The sequence below is a fragment of the Amphiura filiformis genome, chromosome 4 (genome assembly GCF_039555335.1).
Source record: "Amphiura filiformis chromosome 4, Afil_fr2py, whole genome shotgun sequence".
NCBI classification, from domain to species: Eukaryota; Metazoa; Echinodermata; class Ophiuroidea; order Amphilepidida; family Amphiuridae; genus Amphiura; species Amphiura filiformis.
In genome coordinates this window covers 33,120,318-33,138,862 of record NC_092631.1, presented here as the reverse complement: position 1 = coordinate 33,138,862, position 18,545 = coordinate 33,120,318, and the positions used below count along the sequence as shown (strand labels likewise).

The window sequence follows — 18,545 nt, the reverse complement described above, 5'->3', positions numbered from 1 at the left end:
ATGATCATCAGGGTTGCCAAACCCACGATTTGGTAGCCCAATTAGGCGACTTTTGAAGATTTTCCCCACAACTTTTGACAATTTCCTGTCCCATAGAAACAATGGTTAAGAAAAATTTGGACGACTTTTCAACATTGGCTCCCGCGACTTCCAATAGTTTCATGCCCCATAGAAACCAATGGTAAAGAGAAAAATTGGGCGACTTTTCGATTCTTTGACCCGCGTACCGGGCTGAAATCTTTTGGCAACCCTGATGATCATTAAACTTCAAGGGCATGACCCTTGTGACATGCTACTGAGCCAGGAAGGTCCTCCTCCTCATGCAGTTATAACATAATTTCATCTGATCCATGATACTGAATACTATTCATGTGGCCGATGTACAGATACAGAGTTTGTGGATACTCAATATACTGTAAGTACCCCGGGGTAAGTACATTATCAGCTCATGACTGAGTTTCACTTTTGGTTTATAAATTAGTTTGTATAGTTTGTATACAATTGAAAGGGTGAAACAAGCAGTAGTGAACAACAGAAAAGAACAACATGTGGGCATCAGAAAAGTATTTAGCTGGAGTGACAACTAGCATGTCAAAAGTAAATTGGTACTATGTGTTGTTTAGTACTAGTACTATCTTGACATCTTGTGTGTATGGGTGGGGGACATGTATATAGGGGTACATGGATGCAAATATTTTCATCATATCAATTTGATTTAATTCCTTTGCCTAATTGGGATCTGGGATTGGGACATGGCATTTGATTATATGAAATCCATTTCTGTATCTGTATACATGTTTATTTTCATATTTTGTGTTTAAAGGGGTACGTAGGCCCCAGAGAAGATTTATAGGCGATCCCATACTATATAGTGAAACATCCGGGTACTTGAGAACCAATCTAGTAGAAATTTCAATTGAATAATAATCAAATAGAAAATAACAATGATGTCAAAACACAACAATATGATCACAACAACTAACTGCTGCCACGGTATCTAGATCTTTCTAGGCTGTATATTCAGCCTATTGTCATTTTCTTCTTCTTCTTCCTTATTAGTGCAGACCTCATATGTATGAGTATTTGCACCGTGTTCAGATTCCCTGGACCGATGCCCATGTGCTGATATAATTTATGGTTGATTAAAAAAAAATTGAATATATGCTATAATTAATATCTTGAAATCCTTATTAAGGGTATTTCATGTACACATTTTAAGCTAAAAATACAATTTTACCTAAATCTTTATCAAATTAATAAAATACTTCATTCTAGCACTAATATTTAATGAAATAGCCCCGGGTGGGGGCAGTCACTGAAAATGGGTGACAGGGGATGTTCGGCACCATTGACCCCCATTTTTCAACTCCCTCTCATCCGATGATCTCCTTTTTTGTTTCAGTGAACTCCCTCAAACCCAATGACTCCCTTTCTAATTTCACTGAACTCCATATCAGTATCACCCAATGACCCTCTTTCTTGTTATCCTGTCACCAAAAGATCCCATTTTAAAGAATTTTGGACACATTTCTAATCATCTCTCATCGAATGTTTTTTCTTTAAAAATTCCAAATTTTGATGTCTCACATAAAGACTCCCCTTTTTTGGCCACATTTTCCCAGTCTCACAGAAAGACCCCTTTTAAGAGGGCCTTCTCACTAAATGCCCCCCCCCCCCTTTGGTGTCAAAGCTCTCACCGAAAGACCCCTAGTTTCAAAATGGTGTCCACACATCCCGTCACTTCCAAAGTCAAGTGCCCCCCGGATATAGCATTAAATATAAAGTGTGCATTACATATCTGCAATGTATGTGACAAGTTGCAGCAAGGACTTTGCCATGTTTTTATATAGTGACATATCTGTGAGGTATGTGACAAATTTGTGGTGAAGACCTAAGTTAATAATTGTATGTTTTCACATACATCAGCAAGGTATGCAACAAATTTGCGGGAAAAAAACACATTTATCTGTTTTCACATAGTGATGTATCTGCAAGGTATGTAACACATGTTGCATTATCCATATTTTGAAACTATATAATTTAACTAGATAATATAATGAAGATTAAAACTATTTCTTTATTTTTTTTTCAATCAATCTTTGCTCATAATTTTTGATGTTAACTCATAGGTACAAAATGAAAGCAGTTCTAAATGCCCATGTTTTTGTCTTATTTATGATTGCAGAACATGGCTAAATCAAAATCAGGTTTTGTGCTACAACAGGGTACAGAAAAGTCACTCCTGCAAGACATATCTCAACAGCTTACCTGCAGCATATGCTTGGATCACTACAAGATTCCTAAAACCCTTCCTTGTTTGCATACATTTTGTCAAGAATGCCTTCAAGAAACCATAGACAGCACTGCAACCATATATAGAGGTACAGCAAAGTTTCCATGCCCAAAATGTCGTAGCAATGTTCAGTTTTATTGTCCAAGTTTTGCAGCAAAGAAAACTGCAGCTGAAAATCAATTTATGACTAACTTTGATATTCAAAGCCACCTTGAAGCAATCAAGAGCAAGATGGTCAATGGATGCTCAAAACACACTGGTGAAATGCTCATGTTTTACTGCACAAACTGTAAACAGGCCATCTGCCAAGTTTGTCTTCTGAATGATCACTTGCCATCAAAGAGGCACATACTGTCATCAATTAAAGAAGCAGCACAGAGGTTAAAGAATATGCACAAACCGAGCTATAGTAATATTCAAAAAAGATGTGCTGGCAACAACAAGATCTTGTCACAAAATCCGACACAACTGCTAAAGTTCAATGAAATTAAAACTAGTGCGGGAAAGTTGATCAAAATATTGGATTCTACCAGACAACAGGTGTCACAATTCATGCAGGAGATTGAAGACGACCACAAAAATCAATCAACAGAAATGGCAGCAAACGTTAGTAAATATCAAGATGACAGTGATAAGCTGAAAGGATTACTGGAGGGTGAAGATTTGCAGCTTGTTCTGAATCAGAAATGTGCATCTGATTTAATTACAAAACTAATTCAAACGCCTCCCATTAGAGTTCCAACACAATGCCAATCGGCAGGAGTAGCTGACATTGTTTTAACCCTCTCTGATCAGTTAAGACAACTAGCACTGAATCAAGGTTGGAAGTATAACAACAAGGAGTCAAAAGAAACACTAATGATGGAGCAGCCCCAACTGCATGATGATGTTGATAATAAGGATGATTCTGACGATGATGAGGTGGGTATCATATCAATATCAATATTCTGTTGTAATAATATAATAATAGGATATTAGGATCTTGTTTGTGCAAATGAAGTCAGTCACACACTCAATGCGCAATTAAATGTGTGGTGGTATGTCTTGTATAAGATATTGACTTGTGGAAGAGGTGGTGCATATTTGGTCATTCTGTAAAAAAAAAGTGAACAAATGAAAAATAAGGAATATCTGGTCATTTTTTTCCATTACTATCATATTGTGATAAACCAAGTAGCTGAGGTGTTGGCTCCAATGTGCTACGAAAAATCTGACCTGATGCCCCCATATAAACTGTATTTTTGCCACAAAGGATCCACATTACGCAATTTTAGAACTGAGGAATATGTCCTAAAGGGCGCAGCCCCAAAGAATATAAATTCTAAGCAAAATGTTGACATGTTTCACAATACTCAAGAAATAACTTGCAATTAGTTTTAAAAGCCTCATTCCGCAAAACCATCACTTTTCAATTTGTTTGATTCCATCTGTATAATAATTAGTATCATGTTAAAAAAACAAAATACAATTTTAACTGTTTCTTTCATATACTAACAAGTTAAAGAATCAACCAACTATAAAATGCTTAATTATGCAATGTACAGATACGGTAGTTGCATGCACATAAATTGTTCTTTCGTGTAGGATACACTGAGTCATTATTGTGTGTAGTCCCATGGAGGTCCACTGTTACTTATTAACAGCCAGGGGTAGACTTGCATTTCACCTTGGGATCCGCATTTTACGAGAATCTCCCCCATTTACTTGGTATGTAGGCTCAAAAAATCTGCGATAATCTCTTTAGATTCTATTTTTTCTGGCCTGTTACAGCAAACAAAGATCTTTTTTATTACTGCAAACTTTTATTTTTCAATTTCAGATTGTAGATGCTGTATCATTGCCTGTCCAGTCACAACGGATGCAATCATCAAACTGCCAGGACTCTGACTTGACAGATGACAATATCTATGATGTCTACGACCAAATAAAAAGGAAAGGAAAAGAAAAAAAGGAAAAAAGAAGAGGAAGGGGGAAAGGAGAGAAAAGGGGGAAAAGGGCAAATAAAAGATGAGACTGTGACCTTTTCAAAACAATTTTATACTTAAAAACAAAATCTAAAATAAAGTTGTTAAAAAAATGCATGATTCGCAATATGGGGGCACTGAAGAGTTTTTGTTTCCATTGAAATACATGCGTGGAGGCCTTAAACAAGTTAAATTTGAACTATTTTGGGTTTATTCTTTGTGTAAAACTACAGAATTTGGTGTATGGGTGTTTATATAAATATGGAGGCCAGAGTGTGACATTGGGACCAAATTTTCAAAATGGGTTAATGAGAATTTTGTTTTCATTATTTTACACCCTGAAACCCATATTTCACAAAAACATAATCCGCTTTAATGAAACATAATCCCTATTTGGACGGCAACACAATAAAGTGAGACATAAGACACAAATTAACACCTGTAACAATGACACCAAATTGTTTATTTGTCTTGGAGCTGTAACAAATGTATAGTTGAGGTATGATAATGATTTGCTGGTTTTTAACAAATGTTATCGACATCTTTACTTTGGAAAAAAAAAAAAAAAGATCCTTAATCCTCTGGCAATACTTGTGAAAAATGAGAACTTAATGTCCCAATATTTTGTCAAATTACGACCGATTCGGGCAATTATGTTTCAAAATTACTGTAATGTATACCAAAGTATTATCCTTGCTTTGAAAAGAAGTTTAATAATCAAGGATGCATCCATTAGTGATTGGCAAGATTCAAAAATACTACTACAATGTCATAAATATATCCAATGCTCAATGTTAAAAAACATTAACACCTGTAACGCTGACACTGGTGTCACTGTTACAGAGTGACATCATGAACTACATAAGCTATCTATCTACACTACCTATTATAATAGCAAGTCCAAAACTAAGTAATATTATGTGAGAAATGTGTAACTAAACAATATTATATATTAGTTAACATGCTCAATAATGTAAAATACAAACAAAGTGGCCAGAATTAACTTCTACCTGGGGATGATATAAGTTTCCAAATATTTATTCTAGTTTCCAAATATTTATTCTACAGATCGATGTACGTTGCACTATTTAACTTTGATTAAATTTCAGAATAGTTGAATACTTCAAAGATTTATTTTCCTCATTGATAAATGTAGTTAATTTGCTCAGTTTGACTATGGTTCCTCTCAACAAGCCAAGCTATTACATCTTGTGTTATCTTTAATCACACCTGTAACTCTGACACTAAAGTAGTACCGCTGACATTAAAGTACAATGTAGTACCACAGAATGCAAGGAAATGTGTAACCACATCAGGGCGGAATTATTTTCACAAGACTATTTTCTGACTGAGCAACATTATACATAATTTTAACTATTGTATGGTTACTTATCATTTCGCATGTAACACTGACACCAAGCCTCAAGGGTTGGCTTGATGCGCCAAAGTTGAAAGACATTTAGAGAAGTTAAAATGTTACAGAATCATGTTACTCAAGATATTATTCAAAGTAGAACTGAATCATTCAGGTGGTTAATAAACTTAATTTTGCTGTTTTCTGCAAGTGACATCTTGTTAAACATTGTAATGTTGATGTAGAAACAGTTAAAAAAAAACCAGTTTGCTTTATTATACTAATAAAACACCACATTTGGGTTATCTATAATAACTTGTATGAAATATTTCAACACTTATTTCAAAATAATCATTAACATGGAAAGATAAAATCCACCTAAAACTACTTATAGTTTAAACCTTCTGCAGATATTGTAATTTTGGCTTCCAGGAAAAAAAACCCCAAATTTTGCCCAACCGACCCATAAAAGTAAAACAGGGTGGCAGCGTGTATACTGATATTGGACTCTGTCATGTTTGACATTTGCTTAAAAGTTACCTTTTCAGAGTCTTCATTGAGCAGCGGCGTAGCTTGCGACACCATCACGGCGTCTTCATTCAGCGTAGTGATGTTTTGTTTACAATCCTCCGGTCACATGACCACCCGATGGGTGGTCAAGTGTCAGCAGATCATTGTAGATGGCGGGCAGGTCGTATCCGGTCAATACCATCAGATCTTTCCTAGTACATCCGAAGGACAAAACCCCAAAACCCAACAAATGTGGTGTAATCTACAAAATCAGTTGCCCGACTGTGAGAACACTTATGTTGGTGAGACAAGCAGATCTCTCGGCACCCGCTTCAAAGAACATACTAGAACCACTGCCCCTAACAGCAGTCGGTGATCACAAAGCTGATCATAAACATGATATTAGTATTGAAGATGTGGAAGTCATCGGTAGAGAAGACCATTTTTGGAACAGAAAGATCAGGGAAGCCATAGAGATTAAGACACAAAGACCCACGCTCAACAGGGACGCCGGATACGACCTGCCCGCCATCTACAATGATCTGTTGACACTTGACCACCCATCGGGTGGTCATGTGACCGGAGGATTGTAAACAAAACATCACTACGCTGAATGAAGACGCCGTGATGGTGTCGCAAGCTACGTCGCTGCTCAATGAAGACTCTGAAAAAGGTAACTTTTTAAGCAAATGTAAAACAGGGTGGTTTTTTTCGTCGCATTATATATCATATTTGTCTAATTAATTAAATAGCTATCCATGTAGCACAATATTGTGCAGTTGTTTACTACAAAAAGTGCAACTTCCACCATGGTGAACACTGAACAGGTATGCAAAGAAAACTAATGGATTTGGAAAGTTGAATTGTCATGAAGCTAAAGGGGGGGGGGGGACAAAATGTTAGAAGTTCAAATTGGATTAAAAAAGAAAAGCAAATATTCTTATTTGAACATAAACATGATAAGTAATAAATATAATTAATAAATAATATCAATAATTATCAATGATTTGTAAAAAAAGTGCAGTTTCTATGCACGCAAAACAATTTACCCACCCTATCGCCATGTTTTGACAACAAACACACCCCTCTGCTATCAAATGGTCGAGTCCAAAAACAATATGGGGTCAAGGTTACGGCGTGATAAATAAACTCGGTATTTGTTGAAACTTGGGCATTTGGCTAACAGTAAGACAAAAATACATTACCCATTTCATTCAATATTAATAAAAATAGAACGAGAAAGCACTGATACACAAATACAAATATTTATCTACAAAAACCACTGTAAAATATCTCATATTGAACACGCCGTAACTATGAGATTTGTGTTATGCCAATTTCAGTTACGGATGAAGTTTTCTGTTACCAACTAGTCCGTATTCGGCGATGATCTTTCGTACTAAAATGGTGTTTCACAGAAATATTCTGCGAGTCGAATCTCATGAGTTATTCGATCATTATAAAAACAATTATGGAGGGAAATTTCCAAGATTTTTGTCAAGGGATAGCCTGAGAAAAATTCAGAATGGCCACACCGTAACACTGACACCAAGTCCGTGTGTTGGAATGTGACGTCTTTCTGCGATTTTTCTCGAGTAATTCTTACTTCCAATGCACTGCAACGTTTTGTTTAAAGTCTTGGAACTAATTAAATTCAAATTTATCACTAGAAACGTCACAAAACAATAAACACACGTTAAATGTTGTACACCCCCGTAACACAAACACACCCGTAACACTTTCGACACGAAGGCAATAAGCGCGGTGAAAAAAAATGGTGTCTCCACGTGGGTATTTTTGCACACGGTCGTAAGAGGTCATCATCCGGGCCTGTGTATCATGTGACTTTCATTCATAAAGAAACAATGTTTACGTTTCTACATCGCAATAAAATCTCACTCCGAACGAAAGTGAGTGACACCAAAGTTATTAAAATCTCAATTTATCATTGAATATTTATTTGATTTGGATTACAGGCACATTCCATATGTTTTTTAAGTTAAGGTACTGTCATATTTGTTTCAAAACTCAACTTTCACAATACAGAAAGCTTACGTTTTAAACTGGTGACCGATTGAAAAACTCATTACACACCCGTAACATTGCTGACACGAAATGTTACGGAGTGGTGTGAAAATCGGCAAAAACAAAAACACAAACTTCGCAACATTTGATAAAATCTTGTTGACAATCATAAAAAATGGACCTCTGTTCATGTTTTCATAGCAAACAAGGTAAGGTTTTAATTATTATATGGGGGAAATGTGGAATTTAAAAATGTCTCTTTTCATGTCACACTGTTTTCACAAAAACATGATGACTCCATTACTTTTCGCCCAGTAAAATTCTACTATGTCAACAGAAGTATAAAAAAAAAAAGTCTTGATTTATTGTATAAATACATATTAGTTAAATGCAATGAAAAAAAATTAGCAGGCTTTTACATTTTTTCTACAATCTTGAGAAATGCAAAACAAGGCCCATGTTTTACTACTGGCCTCCATATTTATATAAACACCCGTATACATTATCAAGATTAAGAGGATACACCCTATTTTGACTTCCAGAAGTCTACAAATTTTTATAGGTCAATAAGGTTGTGATCTATGCAGACTCCTCGCAGGGATAGCGCAAACTCAAAAATTAAAAGGGTCCAATTGATTTTTTCCAGACCCTTTAAGCCCTGCAAAACCCAAATTTTAGGAGTCCAATGAGAATTTTAAGGGGTCCTAAGTTCTGAATTTTGAAACTGGTAAAATACTGATTTAGATTTAAGCTTCCCAGTCTCATGTGGTTACTTGTTATGCCTCTTCATGTTGTTGTAAGGACAATATACTGAAGTTGGTACAACCACAAACTTTGGTGAAATCATTTTTGGCATGTGCTTGAAATCCTCTTATGTGCACTGTAAAATTTAAGGGGTCCATGCAGTTTTTGATCAGACTCATTGGTCGGTCCAAACCATCCAAAAAACCAAAAAAGCAAGGAGTCAACCCAGAATGTTGATGTCTTGCCTCATGATTAAAGCAGTCAACAGGAATTCCATATTTTCCTTTCATTTGAAAAAAAATTCATTTTATAGTAAAAAGAAAAACATTAGTTTTAGATAAATTAAGAATTTGTAAGTGTTTTTTGAATTGTGACATGATCTCAATTGATCTGATGCAATCACACCAAAGTTGGCAATAATGAAATTGAGATATATCTAGTCCATCTACTCAGAAGTACAAAGTAAATAGACCTCGGAAACTAGAGGTATGAGAATAATTATTTCAGTGCAATGTTTGTGTAAATGCTTCTTTGGTGCGCCAACTGCTGCACGATTTGTACTTGCCGAGTGCATCACGCTCTTTATGTGTCGCATTTTTTAACACGCAGTGCGTGTGACTCAAAGCATCGGCCACCGATGCCACCGATTTACTTTGTACTTCTGAGTTGACAGACTAAAGGCAAACATAAGGAGCAAGAATACAACAAACACATAAGAAAATGACCATATAAAAAGTTCTAAACTTTGCAACTAGGTATGCCAGGGATGGGTATTTCAACATTGGTAAGAAAGTGTAGATCTTGAGCTAGTAAGAAATGTTAATAACTCAATTCTCAACAATTTCCAACTTTGATCTGAGTGGATCAGATCAATGGTAAAAACAAGCAGTGCTTGCATACAGTAGAATGTGTTCAGTTATAATGTATAAAATGTTTCGTGCTGAGAATTTTGTGAAAGCATAACACAAATCTGTTAAAATAAAAACCAAGTTATACACAATGGTGATTGGAAATTCTTAAACAATAGTTGAGCCATTCCATTTTTTTTGTGTAACTTTCATGGTGCTGCTATCACTGTTGTACATTTCTATTGGTTCCAAGGTTCCTGCGTGTCCCAATTATATAAAAAAGATAAGGAATATTCAGCGATCCCAGCGAAAGTGTAAAAAATTTAATTGTTTTCTTTTTATAACTCATTCAAAGATTTGATTAGCCAATTTCTTATGATTATTTTTGCTATTTTTAGCATTAGCTGCAAAAAGACTATTGCAGTTTGGGGGTGAGTCACATGCAGCTACCATAGCAAACAAGAGTGTATAGCGTCCACTAAACTCACCAATTAGTTGCTTCAAATTAAGTAGAAAAAAAGGAATTGATATATGACAATTGATTACTTTTACTTGTTCAATGTTAAGAATATTATTCAGTAAAATATGGACTGTTCCATTTAACTTGCCAAAGCCTAATTGAATGGAACAGTCCATATTTCAGCTCATTAAAATATTCTTACCATTGTAATCATATTCAATATTTGTATATTGATTAGTACCACCATATTGTGATACCTCTTGCAAATACAGAGCGAGTAAAAATTCATGATCTGCACACAATTTTAGTTTTTTGTGACATCTTGGAACAGCCTGAAGAAAACAGTATAATTTGGTTCACTTCAAGTTCGGTAGTGACGTCAATGCTTTTTCGCGATTGCGCCGCAAGCGTGCCGACAAATCGCTCTTGTGCGCGTGAGTGTACACTTTGCGTGATTACTTGATGCGCGCGATTCATTGCTTAGGCCAACGAAATACGCACATACGTCACTACCAAACTTGAGGTGAACCAAATTATAGTATGCTATTATAAAGGTGCTGTATTGAACTTCACATAAGTTTTGAATTTAATCAGGAGATCCTGGCAGGAGATATGGCAAGTTTAAGATAGTACCCATTTTCATGTCAACACACAGTAATTGTTGCACAATATTTGGTGCATCTTATGACACTTTTGATTGAATTACAAAATAGGTACAAGAATAAGTAAATACACAAATATAATCCTTTAATTACTTGTAATGTTTTTTAAGCTATTCTTATTCAAATGAAAACTGAAATTGCTGCATGATCAATGATTTTTGTACTTGGATTTACAGGCATCACATGAAAAGACAGTTTTCTACAAAGGCCGCACATTCATAAAACTATCACACAATATAGAAAACAAGCTAGTCTATATATCTATCCTGCAAATTTTAATGATTTGAATATATTACTCAGTATATTTTTGTAGAGTTGGGTACAGATCATTTTGACTCACCCTGTATGCATGTTTACCTTCAAAGTGACATGACCCTGTGACATGCAACAGAACCATATGTAAATTCTCATTCAGTTATTGCATGATTTGACTAGGTATCAGCTAATGCTGCACACAGCCAACTGTTGCTGTTCATTGCTGCTCACGCCAGAAAGAGATATTGTAATGTAGTTTCGGAAGTGGAAATAGTGCCAAATAAGCTTGGTAGTTCCAGACCAAACACAAGCAGAAAGTATGTACACATACATATATATATGCTTCTTTATTATAATTATTAGCCTATGATTATATTATATATGACTGTTTAAATAGTTTATACTTTTAATAATAGTTAAATTGTTAAAATTTGCTGTATTTGGCAGAGATACAGCCCTGATTATTATAGGCTATGGATGCATTTCAACAGTGCTCACGCATATTTTGGTGGGACAAGGTCATTGAACTTTTACACAGATGTCAAAAAGCAATGCATCACAACTTCTAGTCATAAGGATATGACGTATAAAGTTATTCTCTAAAACCAAGTTTTCTCATCAATTAAAAATCGCAGTGTATATCCTTTTTACACACCATGTGAACAAGACCAAAAACGTATTCATGGTGGTTTTTTTCAAATGTGTGCCCTGTATAAAACTTTCTCCTTGTTTGTATTGTGCTACAAACTGATCAAAGAAATAATGTAACCATTTATCAGAACCAAATATAGTACTGATTAGATTTTAGAAGCTTTTTTGGGGGGAACATTTTGGAGAATCTTGCATGAGAAAAAACTGTTCTGTTAAATTATTGATATCTTAATGACGGCACGTTAATTTAGACATCTAAGTACCTACATTATTTTAACTTTCTGCCACTCACAATCCCATTTTATTTTCACTCGAAATTGAAGCTAGTATTACAAAAAACAAGTTTTTTGTCATCAGTGTGTCAAAATTTCAGATCCGACATGCGTGTTTATTCTAAGAGCCATTATGCGGACGTGATCGTAATCACCTTATTGCATCAAATTATAATTATATAGCCGCTTTGAAAACTCACGAGCTAAGCCAATTCTAGTTTCATGTCTTGTGCATGGATTGACATTCTATTATACACCCGATACACTTGTTCATTCTCTGCATGGCTGTTTCTGTTATTAACTTACACCCTCTGAAATCAAGCGCATGAAAAACCCTTGCGGTATCCGTAATGAATTGTGATTTGATTCTTATTTATGATTTCAGAAACATGGCTAAACCAAAAACAGGGTTTGTGCTACAACAGGCTACAGAAAAGTCACTCCTGCAAGACATTTCTCAACAGCTTACCTGCAGCATATGCCTGGATCACTACAAGATTCCTAAAACCATTCCTTGTTTGCATACATTTTGCCAAGAATGCCTTCAAGAAACCATAGACAGTACTGCAACCATACATAGAGGTACAGCAAAGTTTCCATGCCCAAAATGCCGTTGCAATGTTGAGTTTCATTGCCCAGACTTGACAACAAAAAAGAATGCAGCTGAAAATCAATTTAAGACTAACTTTGATATTCGAAGTCACCTTGAAGCAATCAAAAACAAGATGGCCAATGGATGCTCAAAACACACCGGTGAAATGCTGATGTTTTACTGCACAAACTGTAAACAAGCCATCTGCCAAGTTTGTCTTCTGAATGATCACTTGCCATCAAACAGGCACATACTGTCATCAATTAAAGAAGAAGCGCTGAAGTTCAAGAACTTGCATAAACAGAACTATTGTAACATTCAAAAAAGATGTGCTGACAACATCAAGATCTTGTCACAACATCCGACACAACAGACAAAGTTCAATGAAATTAAAACTAGTACAGGAAAGTTGATCAAGATATTAGATTCTACCAGACAACAGGTGTCACAATTCATGCAGGAGATAGAAGACCAGCACCAAAAACAGACATTAGAAATTTCAGCAAACATCAACCAATATCAAGGCGATAGCAACAAGCTGAAAGGATTGTTCGAAGGTGATGATTTGCAGCTTGTACTGAATCAGAAATGCGCATCTGATTTAATTACAAAACTAATTCAAACGCCTCACATTAGAATTCCAACACAATGCCAATCGGAAGGAGTAGCTGATATTGTCTTTACCCTTTCTGATCAGTTAAGACAACTGGCAGTGGATCAAGGTTGGAAGTATAACAGGGAGTCAGAAAAACATGAAAAGGCTTTGGAGCAGCCCCCCAAGCAGTCTGATGATGTTGATAATGATGATAATTCTGACGATGTTGAGGTGGGTATCATATTGCTTTATGGGTAATCCTAACTTCTCATTGCGGTATTCTGATGACTTCCCCGCATGCGCATAATTGCATTGATTTTCAATGTGAGCTGTGGACACACCTCAGTAACACTTTTTAGTGTTATATAAATATGCATATAAAATAACTAATATAATGGATATTAACTTCAGCATCGTAAAAAACACCAGGAATTACAAACTATTTATCATATAATCCGTATATTGTAGAAAAATTTATTGTAACACATCTTTCATAGCAAGGAGTAAAAATAATTTCACCACTTTACATGTGACCCATTCCATGTCAACTCCAGGGATGCGAAATACATGTATAATGACCAGGGACAGGCGATTTGCGCGAAAAAAAATAGCAAATTGCGCGGAATTGCGCGGAACTTTTTTTTTCAGTGCAAATCATGTATCCCTAAATTGCGCAGAATTGCGCGGAAAGAAAGTTCCGCGCAATTCGCCTGTCCCTGATAATGACTTATGTACAACTCTATGGAGAATGCAAACCTTACTGATGTGTTGAAGCCATCGAGTCCCAAAACCAATATCTCTCAGAAATGTTGTCTTTTCGGCGTTGCGACACATTTTTACGCTGACCCCCTAAATTTCAAATTGATGCCACGGGAAAGCGAAATGGAGTATGAAGCTCAAATTTTGAATTTTACTTTCTCATCAATATCTACCACCTTTTTTCAAAATTACAACAGTTGTAAGTTTATTTCTATTCATCTCCTTTATTGACCATGTGTATGTTATAGGGTCGTAAGTTTGTTCATTTCGTAATATACCATCATGTCATATCCGTCACAATTTTGTGACGGATATGTTCGGAGATGATTTTACTATGAGAGAATCATTTCCGTCACATGATGGAGATGATACAGCAGCATTTCCATTCATTGACATCATCTCCGTCACTCTACAGAAAATGCCCTGCTTTGACCTTAAAAACTGGTCAAATGGAAATGTAATGAGTCAGGTAAAAAACAAATGTTCAATGTGCGACACATTTTTGGTATCAGTTGAACTTTGGTACAATTGTGACGGAGATGACGACAGTGTTGGTGACGGAGATGACATTAGCTGCAGAAAAAGCCACAAAAAAAAAAAAGTTGCTAATAAAGATTGAGCCAAACTACACTGGAGACATATCTCTTTCTTAATCTGTAAAAAAATTAATAGAAAAATCATTTTGAAATGTCTATTTTCAAAATCTTCAAATAGGCACATTACCGAATAATGACACACATGCATTTGAAGTTATTGTGAAAAATCTAAACATTTTGCTTTTTTTTGGCCCTCTGTTGCTCTCTTACAACCATGGACATCCACGGTTGCTGTGGGTCTGCATTTTATGAGCGAAATGTCATAGATGGGTCCATGTTTGTCTGGACCCCCACCCACACACCCCCACACATTTTGAACTTCTTTCTAAAGGCAATATTTTCAATTGAGGCTCATTATACCTACACTATGCTATATATGTCCCTAGACAGAAATTACATGGCTGCACTTTAAATGAAATGGACCATCCAAACATTATGCAAACTTCTTACATCGTTGGTGGCAACACATAGTGGTGTACGTGAAGGAAAAACAAAGATCCTGAGAAAAACGTGTTTGAAGGATATGTTACTAATAACTGAGTTGATGTTCTTCCACGGTTATCTCTCAGTGACCCAATTCCATTTGAAATTGAAGTTTCAGGTTCAAACTATATTATTAACGCGGCTGTGTACTCTAGACATTGTTTCTTTCGCAAAATTGAGTTTTTTTGATATGTTTGTACTTTGTTATGTTTTTTATAAATACAAGGAATGAAAATCCAGATTTGTAAACTCCAACTGCAATATTTTAAGGATTTTATTTCACACTTCCACTCGTTTTGAAATTGAAAAGGAAAGAAAATCTTTGTTGTACCAGCAGGGTACCTTGCGCGCAACAACGCATCGCGTTGTGTATCGCGCAATTTGTTAACGCACGAATACGCTACGCATACGCGACGCTTATCTGCATGCGCGGCGCATCTTATGGAAACACCACGGAAGCACTGATTTCACAAAAACCTAATTATATCCGGAGCTTACAACTCTTTACTGCGTCAGAGCATATCACGTGACTCACGTCACGCTTCGACGGACTCTGACCTCTAACAAGCATCATTCACCAGTCCATCTATACCGAGTGAACAAGAAACAGTGTTACGTTTGAAAGCTCTCAGGTGAGCTCATTTTCCGCTTTGAGTAATAGTTTAATTTCACTTCATCTAGTTATATCAAGTTATGAATGGATTTTGCTCAAACTTCTCAAGGGGCCGTGGATTTACCCGATGATTATGTAATGTAAGGTAAAAAAATAAAAACTGCCGCATTCTCCTGCGAGATTCGATGAAAGTGCAAAATGTGACCACTTTAAACTTCAACGGCCATTATTTCAATGTTCATTTTCTCGATAAAATGACGATTTAGGTACACGATAACTCAATAAATACAGCATCTACAGGTAAGCAAATATGATCATCGTAAAAAGCATGATCGACTCAAGAAACGGTTTTCTCATTTTTTTATATTTTGGCCTATTTCCGATTTTAGGCATCATTTTGTGCAAATAGGCGTTTGTGAATTTTAAAAAGTTCAATTTGATGCCTTATATGGTCAATATCTCAAAATATAAGGCCAATATCAAAAAAATTAAAAAAACGTTTTTGGAATGGAGCCTCAAGATTGAGCTAAAAACCAAATAAAATATTTTGGAAAGAGTGTTTTTTTGTTATGATGTACCTAACAAATATTGCCAAAAACTCACTTTTTTGTAATTTTCTTCATAACTGTTATTTTTACACCAAATCTGTATTCATATTAAGATTCATTGATGTCTTGCCTTTATAAAATGTATACTTTTATATGTCTTCTTGTGAATAATTACAAAGTTATTGCACTTTTACTACATGCATGTCTGAGAGTACACAGCTGCCTTAAACTGCATCTTTAATAATAATATATAGCTAGCTCTAAACTTATATGTCACTAATTAAGTGAAACACAAAAAATTGTAAAATCACGCAACCAAGTAAATCAAATTTAACACTATGAACAAAAATGTTTTTTTTTTGGACAATTGGGCCCATGCTATATGGAACTCTCTTTCTAGTGAAATTCAGAACTCTGTGAAAATTGATGTATTTAAACCTAATCTTGAAACTCATCTTTTCAACATCTTATTTTTTGCTCAATTTTCTCCTTTCTCTTTGAAAGAATGAAAGTGCTTTGAAACTTTGGTGAAAATCACTGGAAAATCACTATATAAATTGTAGCTGCTGTTCAGCACAAACTCTGTCACTAAAAAACTATTATACTAGAAATTTTGGAAACAAAATCATTGTAAAGAAAGGAATAAAGCCAACGGCTGGACTAACCCAATTTTTTTCAAGCTGTTACAAGAATTTTTTATAGTTTACTGCAAGCTTTTATTTTTCAATTTCAGATTGTAGGTGCTGCATCATCACCTGTCCAGTCACAACGGATACCATTAAAGACCAAGTGGGACTCTGAGTCAACTGATGATGACAATACCTATGATTTCTTTGATGACTACTGGTGGAGACACACCAAAAAAAAAGAGAAACGAAGGGAAAAGAAATGGGGGAAATGAGACAAAAGAGAAGAGGAAAAGAGAAGAGATAAGGAAGAAAAGAGAAAAGAAAAAGCTAAATATCACATACCATATTGTTTGTAATAAACGCCGGGGGCATTGCATTTTCCAAAAGGGGCGTTTATTAGAAGTGAATTGTCAGTGAGAAAAACTTCAAAATTGGGTTTAAATTCCCGATGGTGCTTCTGTAGAAAGGAGGAATTTATGCCTATACTAAAACTCCAAGATGGCGCCTCGTAAATTACATCTGTAAGTGCATATTAAGCAAGAATATGATTTACTCGGTGAAATTCTACCATAATTAGGCAATGAACTGGATGGTTTGAGTTTGAGTCATAATAGGTTTGTCCATGCAATTTAGCGATCGTCACTGACATGACTGATCATGCTGATGCATCATCTCGCACAATATTGCATGGAATTTTTTGCATTTTTGTCCATTTTTCATTGAAAAAAGGGCGTGGGAGCGTTTATTAGAGAGGGGGCGTTTAATACAAACAATACGGTATTTGAGTACGCCAATGCCTATTAAAGCCGCAAAGCCAGGTCAATTAGTAAGTATAGGGTCCAAAACTTATAAGTTCCCGCTAATGCTTTTGAAAGAAATCTAAAATTGTTTAACGAAATGTAAAATTCAGCCATTTATCATTAAAAAGAAAAGAATTAAACACCTGCTGTGCTTTTGAAAAAGCAAAATACCAAAGATTAAGTTTTCTTTAACAAACACATGAATATTCCTGGCCTACTGTATTGTTTGAGAGTTGACTCCTATGGACTCAGATGCAACTTTTAACACCATTTAAAACGGTCTTTTTTTTACATACTGAACCATTGTGACTGAACGCAATGACATGACGCTATAATTTGGTCCATATGTGTAAAATAAATACGGCTACCCATACCTTTTTACATGTTTGCATTTCGTCACATATTTTTCGATTTATTTAAAAAAGTATTTAGGGGGAAACTTATAAGTTGTGGACCCTATACATGTAGGCCTCTGTGAACCCACCAAAGTCAATAAGACAGACTCAATGTTGACCATTCAACATCAAAGGCATTACCTATTGTTCATTTGCGAGTCTGAACTTTGAAGTCTTATCAAGTGTCAGAATGTTGAATTTTTAAAATTGTATGTTAAAAATCATGAAAAAGGGGTCTTTGGTGTGAAAAAAAAGTGTGTTCCCCCCTTCAGTTAATAATAAAAATTCTTGTTTTCCCCGTCTTTACAGATTTTTTTCGTGTTCCCCCTCACCTCCTCCATTCCACACCCCCCACATAAATAATGACCCCTCCATAATATTTATGCACTTTGATGCCTAGAAGTAAATATGCTAGTGTGCGATGCGTAATTCTTCTTTCCCCTGTATATTGATATATTAAGAATAACAATTAAGCATCATTAATTTGATCTTGTTTA

General features: G+C 35.4%; 3 protein-coding genes across 4 annotated transcripts in view; 2 read left to right on the top strand and 1 right to left on the bottom strand.

Annotated features, from left to right (window-relative positions):
• The window catches only part of LOC140150130 (uncharacterized), a 123,843-nt gene that overhangs the window by 46,431 nt on the left and 58,867 nt on the right, over positions 1-18,545 (bottom strand). The window lies entirely within an intron of this gene.
• On the top strand, positions 200-17,187 carry LOC140150817 (tripartite motif-containing protein 75-like). Of its 2 annotated transcripts, none has more exons than XM_072172955.1 (3): positions 200-415; positions 12,424-13,456; positions 16,958-17,177. In XM_072172955.1, the coding sequence occupies exons 1-3, from the start codon at positions 351-353 to the stop codon at positions 17,123-17,125; spliced, it is 1,266 nt and encodes a 421-aa protein (XP_072029056.1). In that variant the 5' UTR covers positions 200-350; the 3' UTR covers positions 17,126-17,177. The 2 variants fall into 2 exon arrangements, with proteins under 2 accessions (XP_072029056.1, XP_072029057.1); XM_072172956.1 differs by lacking the exon at positions 200-415 and adding an exon at positions 10,989-11,432 and having other exon boundaries at positions 16,958-17,187.
• Positions 2,157-4,524, top strand: LOC140149776 (E3 ubiquitin-protein ligase TRIM13-like). The gene is made up of 2 exons (XM_072171823.1): positions 2,157-3,214; positions 4,113-4,524. The coding sequence occupies exons 1-2, from the start codon at positions 2,189-2,191 to the stop codon at positions 4,302-4,304; spliced, it is 1,218 nt and encodes a 405-aa protein (XP_072027924.1). The 5' UTR covers positions 2,157-2,188; the 3' UTR covers positions 4,305-4,524.